The 20007-nt window shown below is 49.0% G+C and overlaps 1 protein-coding gene and 1 long non-coding RNA gene across 19 annotated transcripts in view; one reads left to right on the plus strand and one right to left on the minus strand.

Moving 5' to 3' along the window:
* Positions 1–2083, plus strand: part of LIPE (lipase E, hormone sensitive type) — a 42095-nt gene extending 40012 nt beyond the window's left edge. Inside the window, exons 8-10 of the mRNA XM_040419709.1 lie at positions 57–215; positions 882–1429; positions 1519–2083. Coding sequence (XP_040275643.1) covers positions 57–215; positions 882–1429; positions 1519–1809 — 998 coding nt within the window. The 3' untranslated portion in view covers positions 1810–2083. The remainder of the gene's footprint in view (positions 1–56; positions 216–881; positions 1430–1518) is intronic.
* Positions 2084–3191: 1108 nt separating this feature from the next.
* On the minus strand, positions 3192–7874 carry LOC120990813. 18 transcript variants are annotated; one of them, XR_005776499.1, is made up of 12 exons: positions 7775–7874; positions 7629–7701; positions 6905–7196; positions 6613–6831; positions 6108–6399; positions 5962–6034; positions 5530–5748; positions 5021–5456; positions 4528–4738; positions 4309–4454; positions 4092–4164; positions 3192–3809 (listed from the first exon to the last, which is right to left on the minus strand). It is a non-coding gene; the product is annotated as an uncharacterized LOC120990813 (long non-coding RNA). The 18 variants fall into 18 exon arrangements; XR_005776486.1 differs by lacking the exon at positions 7775–7874 and having other exon boundaries at positions 5021–5093; positions 5238–5456; positions 7629–7724; XR_005776490.1 differs by lacking the exons at positions 6905–7196; positions 7775–7874 and adding an exon at positions 7343–7415 and having other exon boundaries at positions 7629–7726.
* Between the last annotated feature and the right edge of the window lie 12133 nt (positions 7875–20007).

A 20007-nucleotide genomic window follows, 5' to 3' on the forward strand; every position in this document is an offset into this window, starting at 1 on the left:
CTACATGAGGGGCCTGTATGGTATGTGCACCCCTGGTGACTGAATATCTGCTACAGGCACCGAGCGGGTCCCAGTAGAGGATCGAGCGCTGGAGAAGCTGAGTGCTGTCAGTCAGGTGAAGCGAGGAACTGCGCTGTTTCTTAGAGACATCCGGCAAGGAGCTGCCTCCTGGCTGAGCAACCTGATGGAGGGCAACAAGGAGAAGACTAGTCCTGGTAAGTGATGGGACTCACTAAAGACCGTGTGAGGCTGTGTGTGGCGGAGGCTGTGTGTGGCGGAGGCTGTGTGTGGCGGAGACTGTGTGTGGCGGAGGCTGTGTGTGGCGGAGGCTGTGTGTGGCGGAGGCTGTGTGTGGCGGAGGCTGTGTGTGGCGGAGGCTGTGTGTGGCGGAGGCTGTGTGTGGCGGAGTGTGTGTGTGTGGCGGTGTGTGTGTGTGTGGCGGTGTGTGTGTGTGTGGCGGTGTGTGGCGGTGTGTGTGTGTGTGGCGGTGTGTGTGTGTGTGGCGGTGTGTGTGTGTGTGGCGGTGTGTGTGTGTGTGGCGGTGTGTGTGTGTGTGTGGCGGTGTGTGTGTGTGTGTGGCGGTGTGTGTGTGTGTGTGGCGGTGTGTGTGTGTGTGTGTGTGTGTGTGTGGCGGTGTGTGTGTGTGTGTGTGTGTGTGTGTGTGTGGCGGTGTGTGTGTGTGTGTGGCGGTGTGTGTGTGTGTGTGGCGGTGTGTGTGTGTGTGTGGCGGTGTATGTGAGGCTGTGTGTGGCGGTGTATGTGAGGCTGTGTGTGGCGGTGTATGTGAGGCTGTGTGTGGCGGTGTATGTGAGGCTGTGTGTGGCGGTGTATGTGAGGCTGTGTGTGGCGGTTTATGTGACTGTTAATTATCCATATTTCAGAGACCGTCAGGAAAAGCGCATCGGATGCAGCACTGGCGGACGTGGGAGCAGTAAACAGACGGGTGTCGATGAAGAGTAAGACCGTCCAGGATTTCAGCCGCCATCAGTACAGCGGGTGCAGCTCGACCGCTGGAGCCCTGAGCCAGCAGAACCAGCCGAGAGGAGCACAGAGCAGATCAGAGGGCAGCACTGGGAGGAGGCCGCAGTCACCGCCATCCCCGTCCATCCTGTCTGACCCCGGAGTAGGCGAACTGCAATCTCCATCCAGCCAGCAGGAACCGGTTAACTTCTTCTTGACCGAGAGTGAGGACTCCTATGAGAAAGAACCGGCAGCACACTCTAAGGAGAACATCCCCCCGGAGGACACGTCCTCTCCGTCTTCCAGCCTTTTCTCCCTGGGGTTCCCTGAAGGATTCCAGCCTATCCGCTCCCAGAATGGGGTGGCGAATATGACCCTGCAGACCTCCGCCATTGTACACAATCCCTACATGTCCCCGCTCCTGGCACCCGACAGTATGCTGCTAGGCCTTCCGCCCATTCACATTGTGGTGAGTACCAGATAGGATTGGCATAGACCTAGCGTGTACCCATTGATGTTGTAGTAAAACACTTGTGCCCGCCTATTGTCTCCACGCAGGCCTGTGCCCTGGACCCCATGCTGGACGACTCTGTGATGTTTGCGAAGAGGCTGCGCTCCCTCGGCCGTCCGGTCACGCTAAAAGTGGTGGAAGATCTTCCTCATGGCTTCCTGACCCTTGCACACCTCTCCCAAGAGACAAGAAACGCCACCAACGTGTGCATCCAGCGCATCCGACAGATCCTGCGAGAGGAGCCTCCTGCCCCACCCCCCACTGTCCCCAGAAAACACCGCAAGCTAGAAAGGACCCTGGGGAAGACCCCGGTGACTGAGCGAGAGATTGGGGCCTGAGACTGTAATAACCTTCATAAAGTGCAATGCTTAACGCTTCACTCCTCACTCCCATTATAACGGGGGTCACCAGCAGAGGGCAGAGCAGACCGGCTGCAGTGGAGCCCCACGGGTAATGCCAGCTGTGTGCAGGAGACACCAGACTCTGTACTAGGGTTGTTGCGGGTATCGAAATAACGATACCCAATTGATACTTTTGTCACGGGTTCGATACAATACCAGAATTTGACATTTATCGATGCATCAGAGAACATGGAGCGCGCACGTGATCTCCTTAGCAGCTTATTGATGCATCAGAGAACATGGAGCGCGCACGTGATCTCCTTAGCAGCTTATTGATGCATCAGAGAACATGGAGCGCGCACGTGATCTCAGCAGCTTATCGATGCATCAGAGAACATGGAGCGCGCACGTGATCTCCTCAGCAGCTTATCGATGCATCAGAGAACATGGAGCGCGCACGTGATCTCCTCAGCAGCTTATCGATGCATCAGAGAACATGGAGCGCGCACCGGATCTCCTCAGCAGCTTATCGATGCATCAGAGAACATGGAGCGCGCACGTGATCTCCTCAGCAGCTTATCGATGCATGAGAGAACATGGAGCGCGCACGTGATCTCCTCAGCAGCTTATCGATGCATCAGAGAACATGGAGCGCGCACGTGATCTCCTCAGTCACTCTCTCCCTCCCCCCTGTGCCGCTGCTGCCAATAAGAAGAGGGAGGGGCGGGCGCACTGCGCCACCAATGAAAGTTAACGTTTAATACAAATACAGGTGCCAGCAGCAGAATCACATAGCGTGACACCTAAGGGGTTAACTGCCGCTGATCGCAGCTCCCAGCTATGTGATTCTGCTGCCGGCACCCGCCTCCTGTATTAAAGGTTAATTATCATCATTGGTGGCGCAGTGCGCTCACCCCCCCCCCCAGAATTATAATCATTGGTGGCAGTGGCCACAGGGTCCCCTCTCCCCTTCTCATTGGTGGCGCAGTGGCAGTTTCTGATCGGTGTACTCCTGGGTCTCCGATCGGTTACCATGGCAGCCAGGATGCTGCTGAAGCCGTCCATAGTCAGCTCCCTGCTGCTGTGTGTACTAAGCAGGGCGGCAGGGAGAGTGTGATCTCTATCAGGGTGAATAGGACAAGGGTTCTAGCCCCTAAGGGGGCTAATAGTTATTAAATAAACAGTAAAAAAAAAAACCCACAAAATTATTAAGTATAAAAAAAAACTTTTCCCAATTTTACATATAAACTATATAAATAAACATATTACATATTGCCGCGTCTGAAAAGTCCAAACTATTAAAATCTCCTATGCGGTTAATGCCGAAAAAAAATAAATTAAAACTGTGCGATTCGCCTTTTTTTTTTTTAACTGCAGAATGCATGCAGCTTTTTTGCTGTTTTATTTTTATTGCGTGGTATCGAGTATCGCAATACTTTTTTATAGAATCAAAATTTTGGTATCGCAACAACCCTACTCTGTACCACACCCGTCATCATCGCCAGGCCTAAGAATAACCAGTATGGTTAGTACAATGTGCACGGATCTCTTTAGGTGGTGACGGGGGTCGCGGCACGCCCGCTTTATGTATACCGTTCGGGGGGAATTTATTTCAGGAAGTAACTGGCAGATTAGTGGTCACCCGTGGATGTAACTACTGTCCTTACCGCCATAGTGTCCCTGTGAAATGGTTGGAAGGTTCAGTCCATATGTCTACATACACGTGCCCGGGACGAGCCCCTGTGTCACGTATTGTCGTCATTGCGCCTCTTCGGTCCACCTCATTACATACTTCTGCGTCCAGGACGTGCCCTTGTGTCACATGTTCTTGTCATTACGGCTCTTCAGACCACCTCATTACATACACCCGTGGCCGAGGCTAGCCCTTGTGTCACATGTACTTGTCCTTGACTGTTCGGTTCACCTCATTCCATTCCTCCGTGTCTGAGGCTAGCCTCTGTGTCACATGTTCATGTCATTACGACTGTTCGGTCCACCTCATTACATACACCCAAGGCTAGCCTCTGTGTCACATGTTCATGTCCTTGACTGTTCGGTTGACCTCATTCCATTCCTCCGTGTCTGAGGCTAGCCCTTGTGTCACATGTTGTTGTCATTACGGCTGTTCGGTCCACCTCATTACATACACCCGTGGCCGAGGCTAGCCTCTGTGTCACATGTTCATGTCCTTGACTGTTCGGTTGACCTCATTCCATTCCTCCATGTCTGAGGCTAGCCTCTGTGTCACATGTTCATGTAATTACGACTGTTCGGTCCACCTCATTACATACACCCGTGGCCGAGGCTAGCCTCTGTGTCACATGTTCATGTCATTACGACTGTTCGGTCCACCTAATTACATACACCCGTGGCCGAGGCTACCCCCTGTGTCACATGTTCATGTCATTGCGACTGTTCGGTCCACCTCATTACATACACCCGTGGCTGAGGCTAGCCCTTGTGTCACATGTTCATCTCCTTGACTGTTCGGTTGACCTCATTCCATTCCTCCGTGTCTGAGGCTAGCCTCTGTGTCACATGTTCATGTCATTACGACTGTTCGGTCCACCTCATTACATACACCCGCGTCCGATGCAAGCCTCTGTGTCACATGTTCTTGTCATTACGACTGTTCGGTCCACCTCATTACATAAGCCCGTGGCCGAGGCAAGCCCCTGTGTCACATGTTCATGTCATTGCGGCTCTTCAGACCACCTCATTACATACACCCGTGGCCGAGGCTAGCCCTTGTGTCACATGTACTTGTCCTTGACTGTTCGGTTCACCTCATTCCATTCCTCCGTGTCTGAGGCTAGCCTCTGTGTCACATGTTCATGTCATTACGACTGTTCGGTCCACCTCATTACATACACCCAAGGCTAGCCTCTGTGTCACATGTTCATGTCATTACGACTGTTCGGTCCACCTCATTACATACACCCAAGGCTAGCCTCTGTGTCACATGTTCATGTCCTTGACTGTTCGGTTGACCTCATTCCATTCCTCCGTGTCTGAGGCTAGCCCTTGTGTCACATGTTGTTGTCATTACGGCTGTTCGGTCCACCTCATTACATACACCCGTGGCCGAGGCTAGCCTCTGTGTCACATGTTCATGTCCTTGACTGTACGGTTGACCTCATTCCATTCCTCCATGTCTGTGGCTAGCCTCTGTGTCACATGTTCATGTCATTACGACTGTTCGGTCCACCTCATTACATACACCCGTGGCCGAGGCTAGCCTCTGTGTCACATGTTCATGTCATTACGACTGTTCGGTCCACCTCATTACATACACCCGTGGTCGAGGCTACCCCCTGTGTCACATGTTCATGTCATTGCGACTGTTCGGTCCACCTCATTACATACACCCGTGGCTGAGGCTAGCCCTTGTGTCACATGTTCATCTCCTTGACTGTTCGGTTGACCTCATTCCATTCCTCCGTGTCCGAGGCTAGCCTCTGTGTCACATGTTCATGTCATTACGACTGTTCGGTCCACCTCATTACATACACCCGTGGCCGAGGCTACCCCCTGTGTCACATGTTCATGTTATTACGACTGTTCGGTCCACCTCATTACATACACCCGTGTCCGATGCAAGCCTCTGTGTCACATGTTCTTGTCATTACGACTGTTCGGTCCACCTCATTACATAAGCCCGTGGCCGAGGCAAGCCCCTGTGTCACATGTTCATGTCATTGCGACTGTTCGGTCCACCTCATTACATACATCCGTGGCCGAGGCTAGCCCCTGTGTCACATGTTCTTGTCATTACGACTGTTCGGTCCACCTCATTACATACACCCGTGGCCGAGGCTAGCCCCTGTGTCACATGTTCATGTCATTACGACAGTTCGGTCCACCTCATTACATACACCCGTGGCCGAGGCTAGCCCCTGTGTCACATGTTCATGTCATTACGACAGTTCGGTCCACCTCATTACATACACGCGTGGCCGAGGCTAGCCCTTGTGTCAGATGTTCTTGTCATTACGACTGTTCGGTCCACCTCATTACATACACCCGTGGCCGAGGCTAGCCCCTGTGTCACATGTTCATGTCATTACGACTGTTCGGTCCCCCTTATTACATACACCCGTGGCCAGCCCCTGTGTCACATGTTCATGTCAATACGACTGTTCGGTCCACCTCATTACATACACCCGTGGCCGAGGCTAGCCCCTGTGTCACATGTTCATGTCATTACGACTGTTCGGTCCACCTCATTACATACACCCGTGTCCGGAATGAGCCCCTGTGTCACATGTTGAGGTCATTACACATGTGTAGTCTACCTCATTACATACATCCGTGGCCGAGGCTAGCCCCTGTGTCACATGTTCTTGTCATTACGACTGTTCGGTCCACCTCATTACATACACCCGTGGCCGAGGCTAGCCCCTGTGTCACATGTTCATGTCATTACGACAGTTCGGTCCACCTCATTACATACACCCGTGGCCGAGGCTAGCCCTTGTGTCAGATGTTCTTGTCATTACGACTGTTCGGTCCACCTCATTACATACACCTGTGGCCGAGGCTAGCCCCTGTGTCACATGTTCATGTCATTACGACTGTTCGGTCCACCTCATTACATACACCCGTGGCCAGCCCCTGTGTCACATGTTCATGTCAATACGACTGTTCGGTCCACCTCATTACATACACCCGTGGCCGAGGCTAGCCCCTGTGTCACATGTTCTTGTCATTACGACTGTTTGGTCCACCTCATTACATACACCCGTGTCCGGGATGAGCCCCTGTGTCACATGTTGAGGTCATTACACATGTGTAGTCCACCTCATTACATACACCCGTGGCCGAGGCTAGCCCTTGTGTTAGATGTTCTTGTCATTACGACTGTTCGGTCCACCTCATTACATACACCCGTGGCCGAGGCTAGCCCTTGTGTCAGATGTTCTTGTCATTACGACTGTTCGGTCCACCTCATTACATACACCCGTGGCCGAGGCTAGCCCCTGTGTCACATGTTCTTGTCATTACGACTGTTCGGTCCACCTCATTACATACACCCGTGTCCGGGATGAGCCCCTGTGTCACATGTTGAGGTCATTACACATGTGTAGTCCACCTCATTACATACACCCGTGGCCGAGGCTAGCCCTTGTGTCAGATGTTCTTGTCATTACGACTGTTCGGTCCACCTCATTACATACACCCGTGGCCGAGGCTAGCCCCTGTGTCACATGTTCATGTCATTACGACAGTTCGGTCCACCTCATTACATACACCTGTGGCCGAGGCTAGCCCCTGTGTCACATGTTCATGTCATTACGACAGTTCGGTCCACCTCATTACATACACCCGTGGCCGAGGCTAGCCCCTGTGTCACATGTTCATGTCATTACGACAGTTCGGTCCACCTCATTACATACACCCGTGGCCGAGGCTAGCCCTTGTGTCAGATGTTCTTGTCATTACGACTGTTCGGTCCACCTCATTACATAAGCCCGTGGCTGAGGCTAGCCCCTGTGTCACATGTTCATGTCATTACGACTGTTCGGTCCACCTCATTACATACACCCGTGGCCGAGGCTAGCCCCTGTGTCACATGTTCATGTCATTGCGACTGTTCGGTCCACCTCATTACATACACCCGTGGCCGAGACTAGCCCCTGTGTGACATGTTCATGTCATTGCGACTGTTCGGTCCACCTCATTACATAAGCCCGTGGCTGAGGCTAGCCCCTGTGTCACATGTTCATGTCATTACGACTGTTCGGTCCACCTCATTACATACACCCGTGGCTAGCCCCTGTGTCACATGTTTATGTCATTACGACTGTTCGGTCCACCTCATTACATACACCCGTGGCCGAGGCTAGCCCCTGTGTCACATGTTCATGTCATTACGACTGTTCGGTCCACCTCATTACATACACCCGTGTCCGGGATGAGCCCTTGTGTCAGATGTTCTTGTCATTACGACTGTTCGGTCCACCTCATTACATACACCCGTGGCCGAGGCTAGCCCCTGTGTCACATGTTCATGTCAATACGACTGTTCGGTCCACCTCATTACATACACCCGTGTCCGGGATGAGCCCCTGTGTCACATGTTGAGGTCATTACGCCTGTTTAGTCCACCTCACATATTTGTCCAGGAACGAGCCCTTGTGTAACATGTTCTCCTGTCCCAGAAATACAGGAGCAGTGTATGATTATCATGGATACAGCCTCTTGCTTACACAGCTGAGGGTTTGTCACAATGCAGACAGTCCTCTGTATCACCAGCACAAATCTCTTCTTTCTCCAGCATCTGTTAGACTGTATCAGAGGATACAATGTAGCAAATATCAGCTGTGGAAAGTGTTAGGTCTGCCAAGGCCCTAATGCATTTTTTCATACACTGAAAGCAATCGGAGATCTTGAAAACGTTGAGGAACTGAAGAAAGTATATTAGAAAGTTTTAGAAACCCCTGTTCAGTGGCTTTTGGGATAGGATTGGGGAGGACTTTGTAGGGTACACCCATGCCTGAGGTGGGTACAGGGGTAGCCATGTCCCAGCACCTCATCTCGGAGGTCTGCTCCTATTCTATCACGTAGACACTTCTAGAACTGCCCAGAAGGGAGGTCAGTGACAGGAGCGCCGGCCCCTCGATGTAACAGGGCACAGAACAACATGGCCGCCTCCATTTATTTTATTTTCTTTTTTTAGACTGACATCCACTCGAGGAGGCAGTGACTTTTAGGTCCAGAACACAAATCGGTCCAGATTTGGTTGTGAAGTTTGCGCTGTGGTTGTTCGGGCCCAAAACGATTCTACACTTTAAATAATGACACATTTAGGGAAATAATCTATATTAGGGAAAACTACAACTCCCAGCCAGCAGTCACCATCCAGCGGCAGGCTTCCCCCATGTACACTCACCAGCCGTCTCCTGTGTACACACAGCACTCGTGTATATCCATGTACAGATCACGTCTGTCCATTATATGTATGTAACGTGTGCACCGTCTCTTATATATACATGTGTATATATAACATGTGCACCCTCTCTAATATATACACATGTATATAACGTGTGTCCCGTCTCTCATATATGTGTATATAACGTGTGCACTGTCCCTAATGTATATACATGTATATAACGTGTGTCCCATCTCTAATATATATGTGTATATAACGTGTGCACCGTCTCTAATTATATATGTGTATATAACGTGTGCACCGTCTCTAATATATACACATGTATATAACGTGTGTCCCGTCTCTCATATATGTGTATATAACGTGTGCACTGTCCCTAATGTATATACATGTATATAACGTGTGCACTGTCCCTAATGTATATACATGTATATAACGTGTGCACTGTCCCTAATGTATATGTGTATATAACGTGTGCACCGTCTCTAATATATATGTGTATATAACGTGTGCACTGTCCCTAATGTATATACATGTATATAACGTGTGCACTGTCCCTAATGTATATACATGTATATAACGTGTGCACTGTCCCTAATGTATATGTGTATATAACGTGTGCACCGTCTCTAATATATATGTGTATATAACGTGTGCACACCCTCTCTAATAATATATATATATATATATACATGTATATAACGTGTGCGCCGTCTCCTATTTTCTGTGCTTGGTTTTTACCTGTGAATAAAATAACTTGTACAGAATCTCTTGCGCCCAGTTCATTATACAGCGGGACACAAAGTCTCATGTATTAATAACATGGATCCATGATGTCCTGGACATACTGAAGGCTGGTCAATGTTCCCTCCATCAATACCAGAGGGGTATGGCCATGGTAGATGATGGCCCCCTCCCATCATGACACCTGGTGCTGGTCCTGTGTCTCCACACTGTACATGATGGCAGTAGGACTGGATCCATGATCTCCTGAACATACTGAAGGCTGGTCAATGTTCCCTCCATCAATACCAGACATACAGCCAGGGTAGAAGATGGTGCCCTACGCCATGACACCTGGTGCTGGTTCTGTGTGTCTCTGCACTATACATGATGGTAGTAGGACCAGATCCATGATCTCCTGTACATACTAAAAGCTAGACAATGTTCCCTCCATCAATACCAGACAGGGACAGCCAGGGTAGAAGATGGTGCCCCACGCCATGACACCTGGTGCTGGTTCTGTGTGTCTCAGCACTATACATGATGGTAGTAGGACCAGATCCATGATGTCCTGGATGTACTGAAAGCTGGTCAACGTTCCCTCCATCAATACCAGAAGGGTATGGCCATGGTAGATGATAGTGCCCCTACCATGACACCCTGCTAGTCCTTTGTGTCTCCACACCATACATGATGGCAGTAGGACTGGATCTATGATTTCCTGGACATACTGAAGGCTGGTCAATGTTCTCTCAACCAATTCCAGACAGGAACAGCAATGGTAGATGACGGCACCCCACACTATGACATCTGTTGGTCCTGTGTATCTCTGCACTATACATGATGGGAGTTGACGCTCCCACCCTCCTGTGATCTCTGATGTGACCAGCATTAGCATAAGGCAGAGCCTGCTTCCATCACTGAACACTACTGTATGACATTCATGCCTGCAATGGGCCCTCCTCATGGCGTTGAGAGGTTAGTCGTATATGAGCTAGTGGAGTGTGTGAGTCCTGCTTTAATTAGATGGTTTCTTATGGTCTGGGGCGCTTACTGCAGGGAGTGCTGCAAAACCAATTTGTGATGCCGTGGCTGTCCTGTGTGATACAGCGACTCTTCTACAGGATTAAACAGTGCTGCCACACAAAACACAGCAACAGTGCTGCCACACAAAACACAGAAACAGTGCTGCCACACAAAACACAGAAACAGTGCTGCCACACAAAACACAGCAACAGTGCTGCCACACAAAAAACAAGTGATGTCAGACAAACCACTACAGTGATGTCAGACAAAACACAGCAACAGTGATGTCAGACAAAACACAGCAGCACTGATGTCAAACAGCAACACTGATGTCAGACAAAAAACAAGTGATGTCAGACAAACAGCAACAGTGATGTCAGACAAAAAACAAGTCATCACACAAGAAACAGAGAAGTCAGACAAAAAAACTAGAGTGCTGCCAGACAAAAGTCTGTGGAGAATCCTTATGTCTAGGCAGGATCTTGGAACCACTACATGTAACACCCTCCAGACATATTGTAAGATAGGCTTTTTATCCCATCTCTGTTTAGGTGGTCTTCTTTCATTTTCCAGTAGTGTACAGTTGCAAGAAAAAGTATGTGAACCCTTTGGAATGATATGGATTTCTGCACAAATTGGTCATAAAATGGGATCTGATCTTCATCTAAGTCACAACAATAGACAATCACAGTCTGCTTAAACTAATAACACACAAAGAGTTAAATGTTACCATGTTTTTATTGAACACACCATGTAAACATTCACAGTGCAGGTGGAAAAAGTATGTGAACCCTTGGATTTAATAACTGGTTGAACCTCCTTTGGCAGCAATAACTTCCACCAAACGTTTCCTGTAGTTGCAGATCAGACACAACGGTCAGGAGTAATTCTTCACCATTCCTCTTTACAGAACTGTTTCAGTTCGGCATTATTCTTGGGATGTCTGGTGTGAATCGCTTTCTTGAGGTCATGCCACAGCATCTCCATCGGGTTGAGGTCAGGACTCTGACTGGGCCACTCCAGAAGCCGTATTTTCTTCTGTTTACGCTATTCTATTGTTGATTTACTTCTATGCTTTGGGTCGTTGTCCTGTTGCAACACCCATCTTCTGTTGAGCTTCAGCTGGTGGACAGATGGCCTTAAAGAGGACCTTTCACTACAATAAAAAATCTAAACTAAGTATTCAGACATGGAGAGCGGCGCCCAGGGATCTCCCTGCACTTACTCCGTTCTCCCGGTATAGGCTCCGGTATCTTCACTTGTTCGGCTCAACTGGGCGGAACCTGCCAGCGTCTCCTTCTCCCAGGCTGGAGTGCTGGCCAATCGCAGCGCTCAGCTCATAGCCTGAACTAGAGCAGGCTCCACCCAGTTGAGCCAAACACATGAAGATACTGGAGCCTATACCGGGAGAACGGAGCGGCGCCCAGGGATAATAGTAAGTGCAGGGAGATCCCTGGGCGCCGCTCTCCATGTCTGTATGCTTAGTTTAGATTTTTTATTCTAGTGAAAGGTCCTCTTTAAGTTCTCTTTCAAAATGTCTTGATAAACTTGGGAATTCATTTTTCTGTCGATGATAGAAATCTGTCCAGGCCCTGATGCAGCAAAGCAGCCCCAAACCATGATGCCCCCACCACCATACTTCACAGTTGGATGAGGTTTTGAGGTTGGTGTGCTGTGCCTCTTTTTCTCCACACATAGTGTTGTGTGTTTCTTCCAGACAACTCCACTTTGGCTTCATCTGTCTACAGAATATTTTGCCAGTACTGCTGTGGAACATCCAGGTGCTCTTGTGCAAACTGTAAACGTGCAGCAATGTTTTTTTGGACAGCAGTAGCTTCCTCTGTGGTATCCTCCCATGAAATCCATTCTTGGTTAGTGTTTTACGTATCGTAGATTCGCTAACAGGGATGTTAGCATATGCCAGAGACTTCTGTAAGTCTTTAGCTGACACTCTAGGATTCTTCTTCACCTTATTGAGCAGTCTGCGCTGTGCTCTCGCAGTCATCTTTACAGGACGGCCACTCCTAGGGAGAGTAGCAGCAGTGCTGAACTTTCTCCATTTATAGACAATTTGTCTTACCGTGGACTGATGAACAGCAAGGCTTTTGGAGATACTTTTATAACCCTTTCCAGCTTTATGCAAGTCAACAATTCTTAATCGTAGGTCTTCTGAGAGCTCTTTTGTGCGAGGCATCAGTCACATCAGGCAATGCTTCTTGTGAAAAGCAAACCCAGAACTGGTGTGTGTTTCTTATAGGGCAGGGCAGCTGTAACCAACACCTCCAATCTCATCTCATTGATTGGACTCCAGTTGGCTGACACCTCACTCCAATTAGCTCTTGGAGATGTCATTAGTCTAGGGGTTCACATACTTTCTCCACCTGCACTGTGAATGTTTACATGGTGTGTTCAATATAAACATGGTAACATTTAATTATTTGTGTGCTATTAGTTTAAGCCGACTGTGATTGTCTATTGTTGTGACTTAGATGAAGATCAGATCCCATTTTATGACCAATTTGTGCAGAAATACAGATCATTCCAAAGGGTTCACATACTTTTTCTTGCAACTGTATATTCTGGGATCTAGAGGACCTCTACATAGAGCTGTACTGTAGCCTGGCCGTGCGCAGGATTATGTGGATTATGCATTTATAAAACCAACTTCACTTTATCTTTAATGTACTGCACCCCCATCTCTTCTGCTTTCTTGCATAACTAAAAAGTACCGCCATATGGTTCACTGAAAAAAATGCTAAATTAACAAAATAATTCCAAACACAGGACATGCATGAACCTGCAGACACATACATATATAGGGGCACATAGCGGTGCTCAGGACACACATCTGTCTCCATTCATGTCACTGGTTTATCTCCATTAGTTGGTAAATTGACGAAAAAAAACACGTATTCATATTAACTGAGTCTCCTAAGGAAAGAAATGGTAGTCACTCAGGGGCTTCACGTTGAGCTGGGTGCTTAGCGGGGATGTTGCGGTGCAGTCCGCGGTGTCGTCTTCTGTCACACGTGTTACTGACAGGACGTGACCCTAATCCCCCGTCTTTATCACTGATCCGCTCAGCTGCTTTCCAGGAAAGGATTTCTGAGTATGTGAGACGTAATAGCAGCGTCCAGAGGAACTAACACACTGTAACGACCCCACAGTGATAACACCCTGTACAGGGAACATAAGGGCCCATGTGCCGCTATACAGTTCACGCCACAGACGTGGATTGTGATGGAGATTTGATGCATTTCATTGCAGGGGGGAATTGAAGAATATCCGGGGTAAATCCGCAGCAAACTCTACATAGAAGAGTGGCCCGTGGTGTAACCCACCGCCCCCTGTAAATCCATCCTGACCCCCCCTTGTTTCAGGATTAATGAGGGTCCCAGGTACCAAACAATCACATTGCCATGACTCGTCGGATTAGTCACAGTCCTCTCTATAAGGTTGTCTGGGATTGCAGTACCAGCCCCTGCCTGTGGACAAGAGGGGGCAGTGTCAGGATAAAAGTATATGGGGTTCCTTCTCTGGTGGCCGAGTCTATGGCCCCAGAACAGCGCACAGGATCCATCAGGGTCGGCTGGGGTCTCGCTGGCTTCCTTATCTGCACGTGTGACTCCAGCCGCATCCACAGATCCTGACACCAGTGTGAACAGAGCTCTACATACGATGATCACTCCTGGCTCTATGTCCTTGGGATTCTCCGGGCTAATCTCCCTATCGGCCTTGGCTGTGTCTATATATATATAGATGGCGGTCACGTCCCGTTACATGCCTCCGCCATCATCTCCGGAGATTTGTCTGTGACACTCTCACATCTGTCATCTCTCTCTCATCTGTCATCTCTCTCTCTCATCCAGCTCTTTCCTCTCTCATCTCTCTTAACTCTCATCACTCTCTCTCATTGCTCTCTCTCTCATCCATCTCTCATCTCTCTCCCCTCTCATTGCTCTCTCTCATCTCTCTCCCCTCTCATTGCTCTCTCTCTCTCCCCTCTCATCCCTCTCATTGCTCTCTCTCTCTCTCTCATCCCTCTCTCTCATTGCGCTCTCATCCCTCTTTCCCCTCTCTCTCATTGCTCTCTCTCATCCCTCTCTCATCTCTCTCCCCGCTCATCCCTCTCTCATCCCTACCTCTCATTGTGCTCTCTCTCATTGCGCTCTCTCATCCCTCTCTCTCATTGCTCTCTCTCATTCCTCTCTCTCATTGCTCTCTCTCTCATCCCTATCTCTCATCCCTCTCTCTCATTGCTCTCTCATCCCTCTCTCTCATTGCTCTCTCTCATCCCTCTCTCTCCCCTCTCATCCCTCTTTCCCCTCTCATCCCTCTCTCTCCCCTCTCATCCCTCTCTCTCCCCTCTCATCCCTCTCTCTCCCCTCTCATCCCCCTCTTTCCCCTCTCTCTCATCTCTCTCCCCTCTCATCCCTCTCTCTCCACTCTCATCCCTCTCTCTCATCTCTCTCCCCTCTCATCCCTCTTTCTCCCCTCTCATCCCTCTCTCACCCCTCTCACCCCTCTCTTTCCCCTCTCATCCCTCTCTCTCCCCTCTCATCCCTCTCTTTCCCCTCTTATCCCTCTCTCTCCCCTCTCATCCCTCTCTCATCCCTCTCTCTCCCCTCTCATCCCTCTCTTTCCCCTCTCATCCCTCTCTCCCCTCTCATCTCTCTCTCTCCCCTCTCATCCCTCTCTCTCCCCTCTCACCCCTCTCTTTCCCCTCTCATCCCTCTCTCTCCCCTCTCATCCCTCTCTCTCCCCTCTCATCCCTCTCTTTCCCCTCTTATCCCTCTCTCTCCCCTCTCATCCCTCTCTCTCCCCTATCATCCCTCTCTCTCCCCTCTCATCCCTCTCTTTCCCCTCTCTCCCCTCTCTTTCCCCTCTCTCCCCTCTCATCCCTCTCTCTCCCCTCTCATCCCACTCTCTCCCCTCTCATCCCTCTCTCTCCCCTCTCATCCCTCTCTCTCTCATTGCTCTCTCTCTCATCTCTCTCCCCTCTCATCCCTCTCTCTCCCCTCTCATCCCTCTCTCATTGCTCTCTCTCATCTCTCTCCCCTCTCATCCCTCTCTCTCCCCTCTCATCCCTCTCTCTCCCCTCTCATCCCTCTCTCTCTCTCATTGCTCTCTCTCTCATCTCTCTCCCCTCTCATCCCTCTCTCTCCCCTCTCATCCCTCTCTCATTGCTCTCTCTCATCTCTCTCCCCTCTCATCCCTCTCTCTCCCCTCTCATCCCTCTCTCATTGCTCTCTCTCATCTCTCTCCCCTCTCATCCCTCTCTCATTGCTCTCTCTCTCTCATCTCTCTCCCCTCTCATCCCTCTCTCTCCCCTCTCATCTCTCTCTCATTGCTCTCTCTCTCATCTCTCTCCCCTCTCATCCCTCTCTCTCCCCTCTCATCCCTCTCTCTCCCCTCTCATCCCTCTCTCTCCCCTCTCATCCCTCTCTCATTGCTCTCTCTCTCATCTCTCTCCCCTCTCATCCCGCTCTCTCCCCTCTCATCCCTCTCTCTCCCCTCTCATCCCTCTCTCTCCCCTCTCATCCCTCTCTCATTGCTCTCTCTCTCATTGCTCTCTCTCTCTCATCTCTCTCCCCTCTCATCCCCCTCTCTCCCCCTCATCCCTCTCTCTCCCCTCTCATCCCTCTCTTTCCCCTCTCATCCCTCTCTCTCCTCTCTCATCCCTCTCTCTCCCCTCTCATCCCTCTCATTTCTCTCTCTCCCCTCTCATCCCTCTCTCTCCCCTCTCATCCCTCTCTCTCCCCTCTCATCCCTCTCTCATTGCTCTCTCTCTCATTGCTCTCTCTCTCATCTCTCTCCCCTCTCATCCCTCTCTCTCCCCTCTCATCCCTCTCATCCCTCTCTCTCCCCTCTCATCCCTCTCATCCCTCTCTCTCCCCTCTCATCCCTCTCTCATTGCTCTCTCTCTCATTGCTCTCTCTCTCATCTCTCTCCCCTCTCATCCCGCTCTCTCCCCTCTCATCCCCCTCTCTCCCCCTCATCCCTCTCTCTCCCCTCTCATCCCTCTCTCTCCCCTCTCATCCCTCTCTTTCCACTCTCATCCCTCTCTTTCCCCTCTCATCTGTCTCATCTCTGTCTGAGAGTTCATATTGTACAACAAGGTGTTATGATTCTGGAGCAATTCTCTGCTGTCTCCAGCCCGACCACTAGATGGCGCCATTGGCCTAGAGGATAATTGACTTCTGTCAGTCATCTCCCTGAATAGCCCTCATTATTACTTGCACGGACAGCCGAGCGCCCACCGCCCTGTGCTGGAGGTTCGGCGCAATGTGAGCCGCCTGTTTTGTGGTGCTATTACATTCCACCTGAGAGTTACACTGGCTGTATCGGGGGCACCCTGCCATGTTATGAGGAAGGCAATGTGAGCAGAGTGCCCCCTTAGCAATCAGGCCTTGGCACTGTTCTGTCCTGGCAGTGATGTACTATGAGGGGTAAGTCTTAAGTGAGTGGCAGATATCCACTCCGAGGGCCGGATTAAAGGGGGGCACCGAGTAGTTCCCCCTATATTCTATTTTCAGCTTGTTCCATACTTTATTTTTTCCCTTATTTCCGATTTTTTTTTCACAAATCACTGGAATGATGAATATATCCCCATTGATTTGCAATAATCATGATAATATCATTTTAGGCCAAAATTCTGTAAATAAGGACATTATAAAAACTAATTCCTTTGGACTACTTTTTATATTGTTTTATATATATTTTTTCTTATATAAGACATTATATGTTTTTATCAAGTTTATATGTATCGATTATTGATTGATCTATGTTAGGATGACCAGTCCTCGTCCTGGACGATAGAGCGCACGTTACTCTATCAATATACATTGTTCTTTATTTTCTGAGCTTTCTTTTATGACCTGCGTACTTCCGAGTCATCACTGTATTTCCAGTCTATACTGTACTGTACCTTCAGGTTTACCCATTATATGATCTCCCAGAATGTTCTTCTCTATAACATCTGCCGTTGTATTTTCCAAGTACTGTGTGTGTGTGTGTGTGTGTATCTTTTTGAATGTGTGCATTTATATGTACTGTATGTATGTGTTTGGTACGTATGTTTATATATGTGTATATGTACAGTGGCTGCGGTATGGAGCCGCTTGCAGACTGGTTGCATAAGCGAAATCCCAGGGATAGAGCAGGTTACATGCTGCAGTCACCCCGGGATGTGCTCCGGACGGCCTGTATTTATATCCTAGGTGGATCTATGAATGTGCCCACACCCACGCTGCCAGTACAAGGATTACCGCCTGCCTGACAGCTAGCTGAAAAGCGCTAGTATATGTGAATGCAAAAGCAGCTCCATACGCCATCTGCTGTTTACAAAGCCAAATTGCACCCAGATTTTTCTCACTTCTCTATTTACGCGATTCGTTCTCAAATGAAACAGGATATCGCTCTGCGCTCACGCGATTGTAGTGTGATCGCTAGCACTGCTACATCTGTACTTTGTGTTGATCTATCACATAAAATCTCATTAAAATACATTTAAATGTGTGGGTGTAACGGGAACAAATAGGGAAAAGTTCAACAGGTATGAATACTTTTTCAAGGCACTGTAGGTAGGTCTCAGTATTTTTATTTGCCTCATCCTGGTGCGCAACATGAAAAAAGTGTTCCATCATGTTTATGATACTGCGCTGGCTGCTGCTTCTGGCAGCGGGGATAGTGGGAGTGGGTGACTTTGCGGGGGATGGAGAGGGAACTCCTGGTCAGACACACGGGCAGGAGGCATCTGCTCGCCAAAAGCTGTAGCAAGCTGCGTACACAGTGTCTCCTGGTAATACAGTAATTTGGCCTCCCTTCATCAACAGGAAAACATTGCCCATTTTGCTTTGATAGCGAGAGTCTAAAAGCATGGCTACCCAGTAATCCTCAGACTGCTTGATGTCAATGATACGCCTGTCATTATGTCAGCAAGTAAGCATACAGCTCGCCTTTGTTGCTAGAGTGCCTGATGACCTAGTTCTTTCTGGGTCCACCCCACTGAGATGATTGGTCATCATGGCCAGTGTCGTCTTCATCATCAGAAGCCTCATCTTCCTGCACAAGTGACACCTCCTCTTCCTCCACTTCTTCCTCCATGGCACTTTCTCTGTGAAAGTCCGCAGCAGTTACAGGATGGCCAGCAAGATGCGTAAGCTGGTCTTCTTCTGTTCTTCCACCGCCCTTGTTGCAATAGGGTGAGCATCTGCAATAAGATAAATATCAAGGGGTGAACATTGTTTATATGCCCCTACTGACAAATCTGGTGGCATCTTTGAAGGTACTGAGTATGTGGACAGGGGTCTTGGATGAGCTGCCACTGTCTGACATCAAAATAACACATTCTCCCTGCTGAGTGGGTCTGGTACATGACAGAATCATTCACAGTTTTACGCTGCTCATACAAACACGATAGCATGTGCAAAGTGGAATTCCATAGAGTTCAAATGTTGCAGATTAAACAGTGTAATTCAGAATTGCTGAAAGCCAGGGCAGTCACGTGTGCACAACTAAACTTATGACATAAACCATGCAGGGTATATGTGTTATGTCCCCTAAATGCATGTGGTTACAATGTTCCTACTATTGTTGTTGTGGGCACCTTTCCGCACAGTGCGAATTGAAGGGAGCATCCCAAATTCTCTTTCCCGTGAGAGTACAAGGCAGGGATGGCTTTTTTTGAGAAATAATGGTGGCTATGTATATTATAGCGATACTTAGCGCACGCATTCAGCTCCCTAAAGGCAGCAGAATCCACTAAGTGGTAGGGCAGCGACTGCACCACCAGCAAATTGAGCACCTGTGGAAAGACAGGAAAAACTCTGGCCTACTACTACTACTACTACTGACTGGATGGGTGGTGCTGCTACTGCTGCTACTACCCACATTGTGACTTTAGGTTGACAAGGCATGAGTCTTTCTTTTTCTATTCTTTTATTTGCCAGACATTTTATTATCAGGTCTATAAATAAATAAAAATTCACAGTTTAGTGAATGACTTATACTGTACTAGCAATTACAAAGTAATTTAAAGACAGAAACGCAATTAAATGTCCCTCTCCTTCTACAAACACCATGCACACTGCTATTTTTATTATTATATTTATTATTATTTATTATTAAAGCGCCATTCATTCCATAGCGCTGTACATATGATAAGCGGTGCACATACATAATACAGACCATTGCACTAATCATAAACAAGACGAGTTACAGACTGGTACAGAAGGAGAGAGGGCCCTGCCCGTGAGGGCTTACAATCTACATGGTATGGGAGAAGGACACAGTAGGTGTGGGTGAAGTTGGTCATGGCGGTATGGAGGCAGCAGGGTCACTGGTTGTAGGCTTGTCTGAAGAGGTGGGTTTTCAGGTTTCTTTTGAAGGATTCCACTGTAGGTGAGAGTCTGATATGTTGGGGTAGCGAGTTCCAGAGTATGGGGGATGCACGGGAGAAATCTTGGAGGCGATTGTGGGAAGAGGCGATAAGAGGAGAGAAGGAGGTCTTGTGAGGATCGGAGAGTGCGTGTGGGGATGTATCAGGAAAGTAG

Source organism: Bufo bufo, chromosome 1 (genome assembly GCF_905171765.1).
Source record: "Bufo bufo chromosome 1, aBufBuf1.1, whole genome shotgun sequence".
Classification (NCBI taxonomy): Eukaryota; Metazoa; Chordata; class Amphibia; order Anura; family Bufonidae; genus Bufo; species Bufo bufo.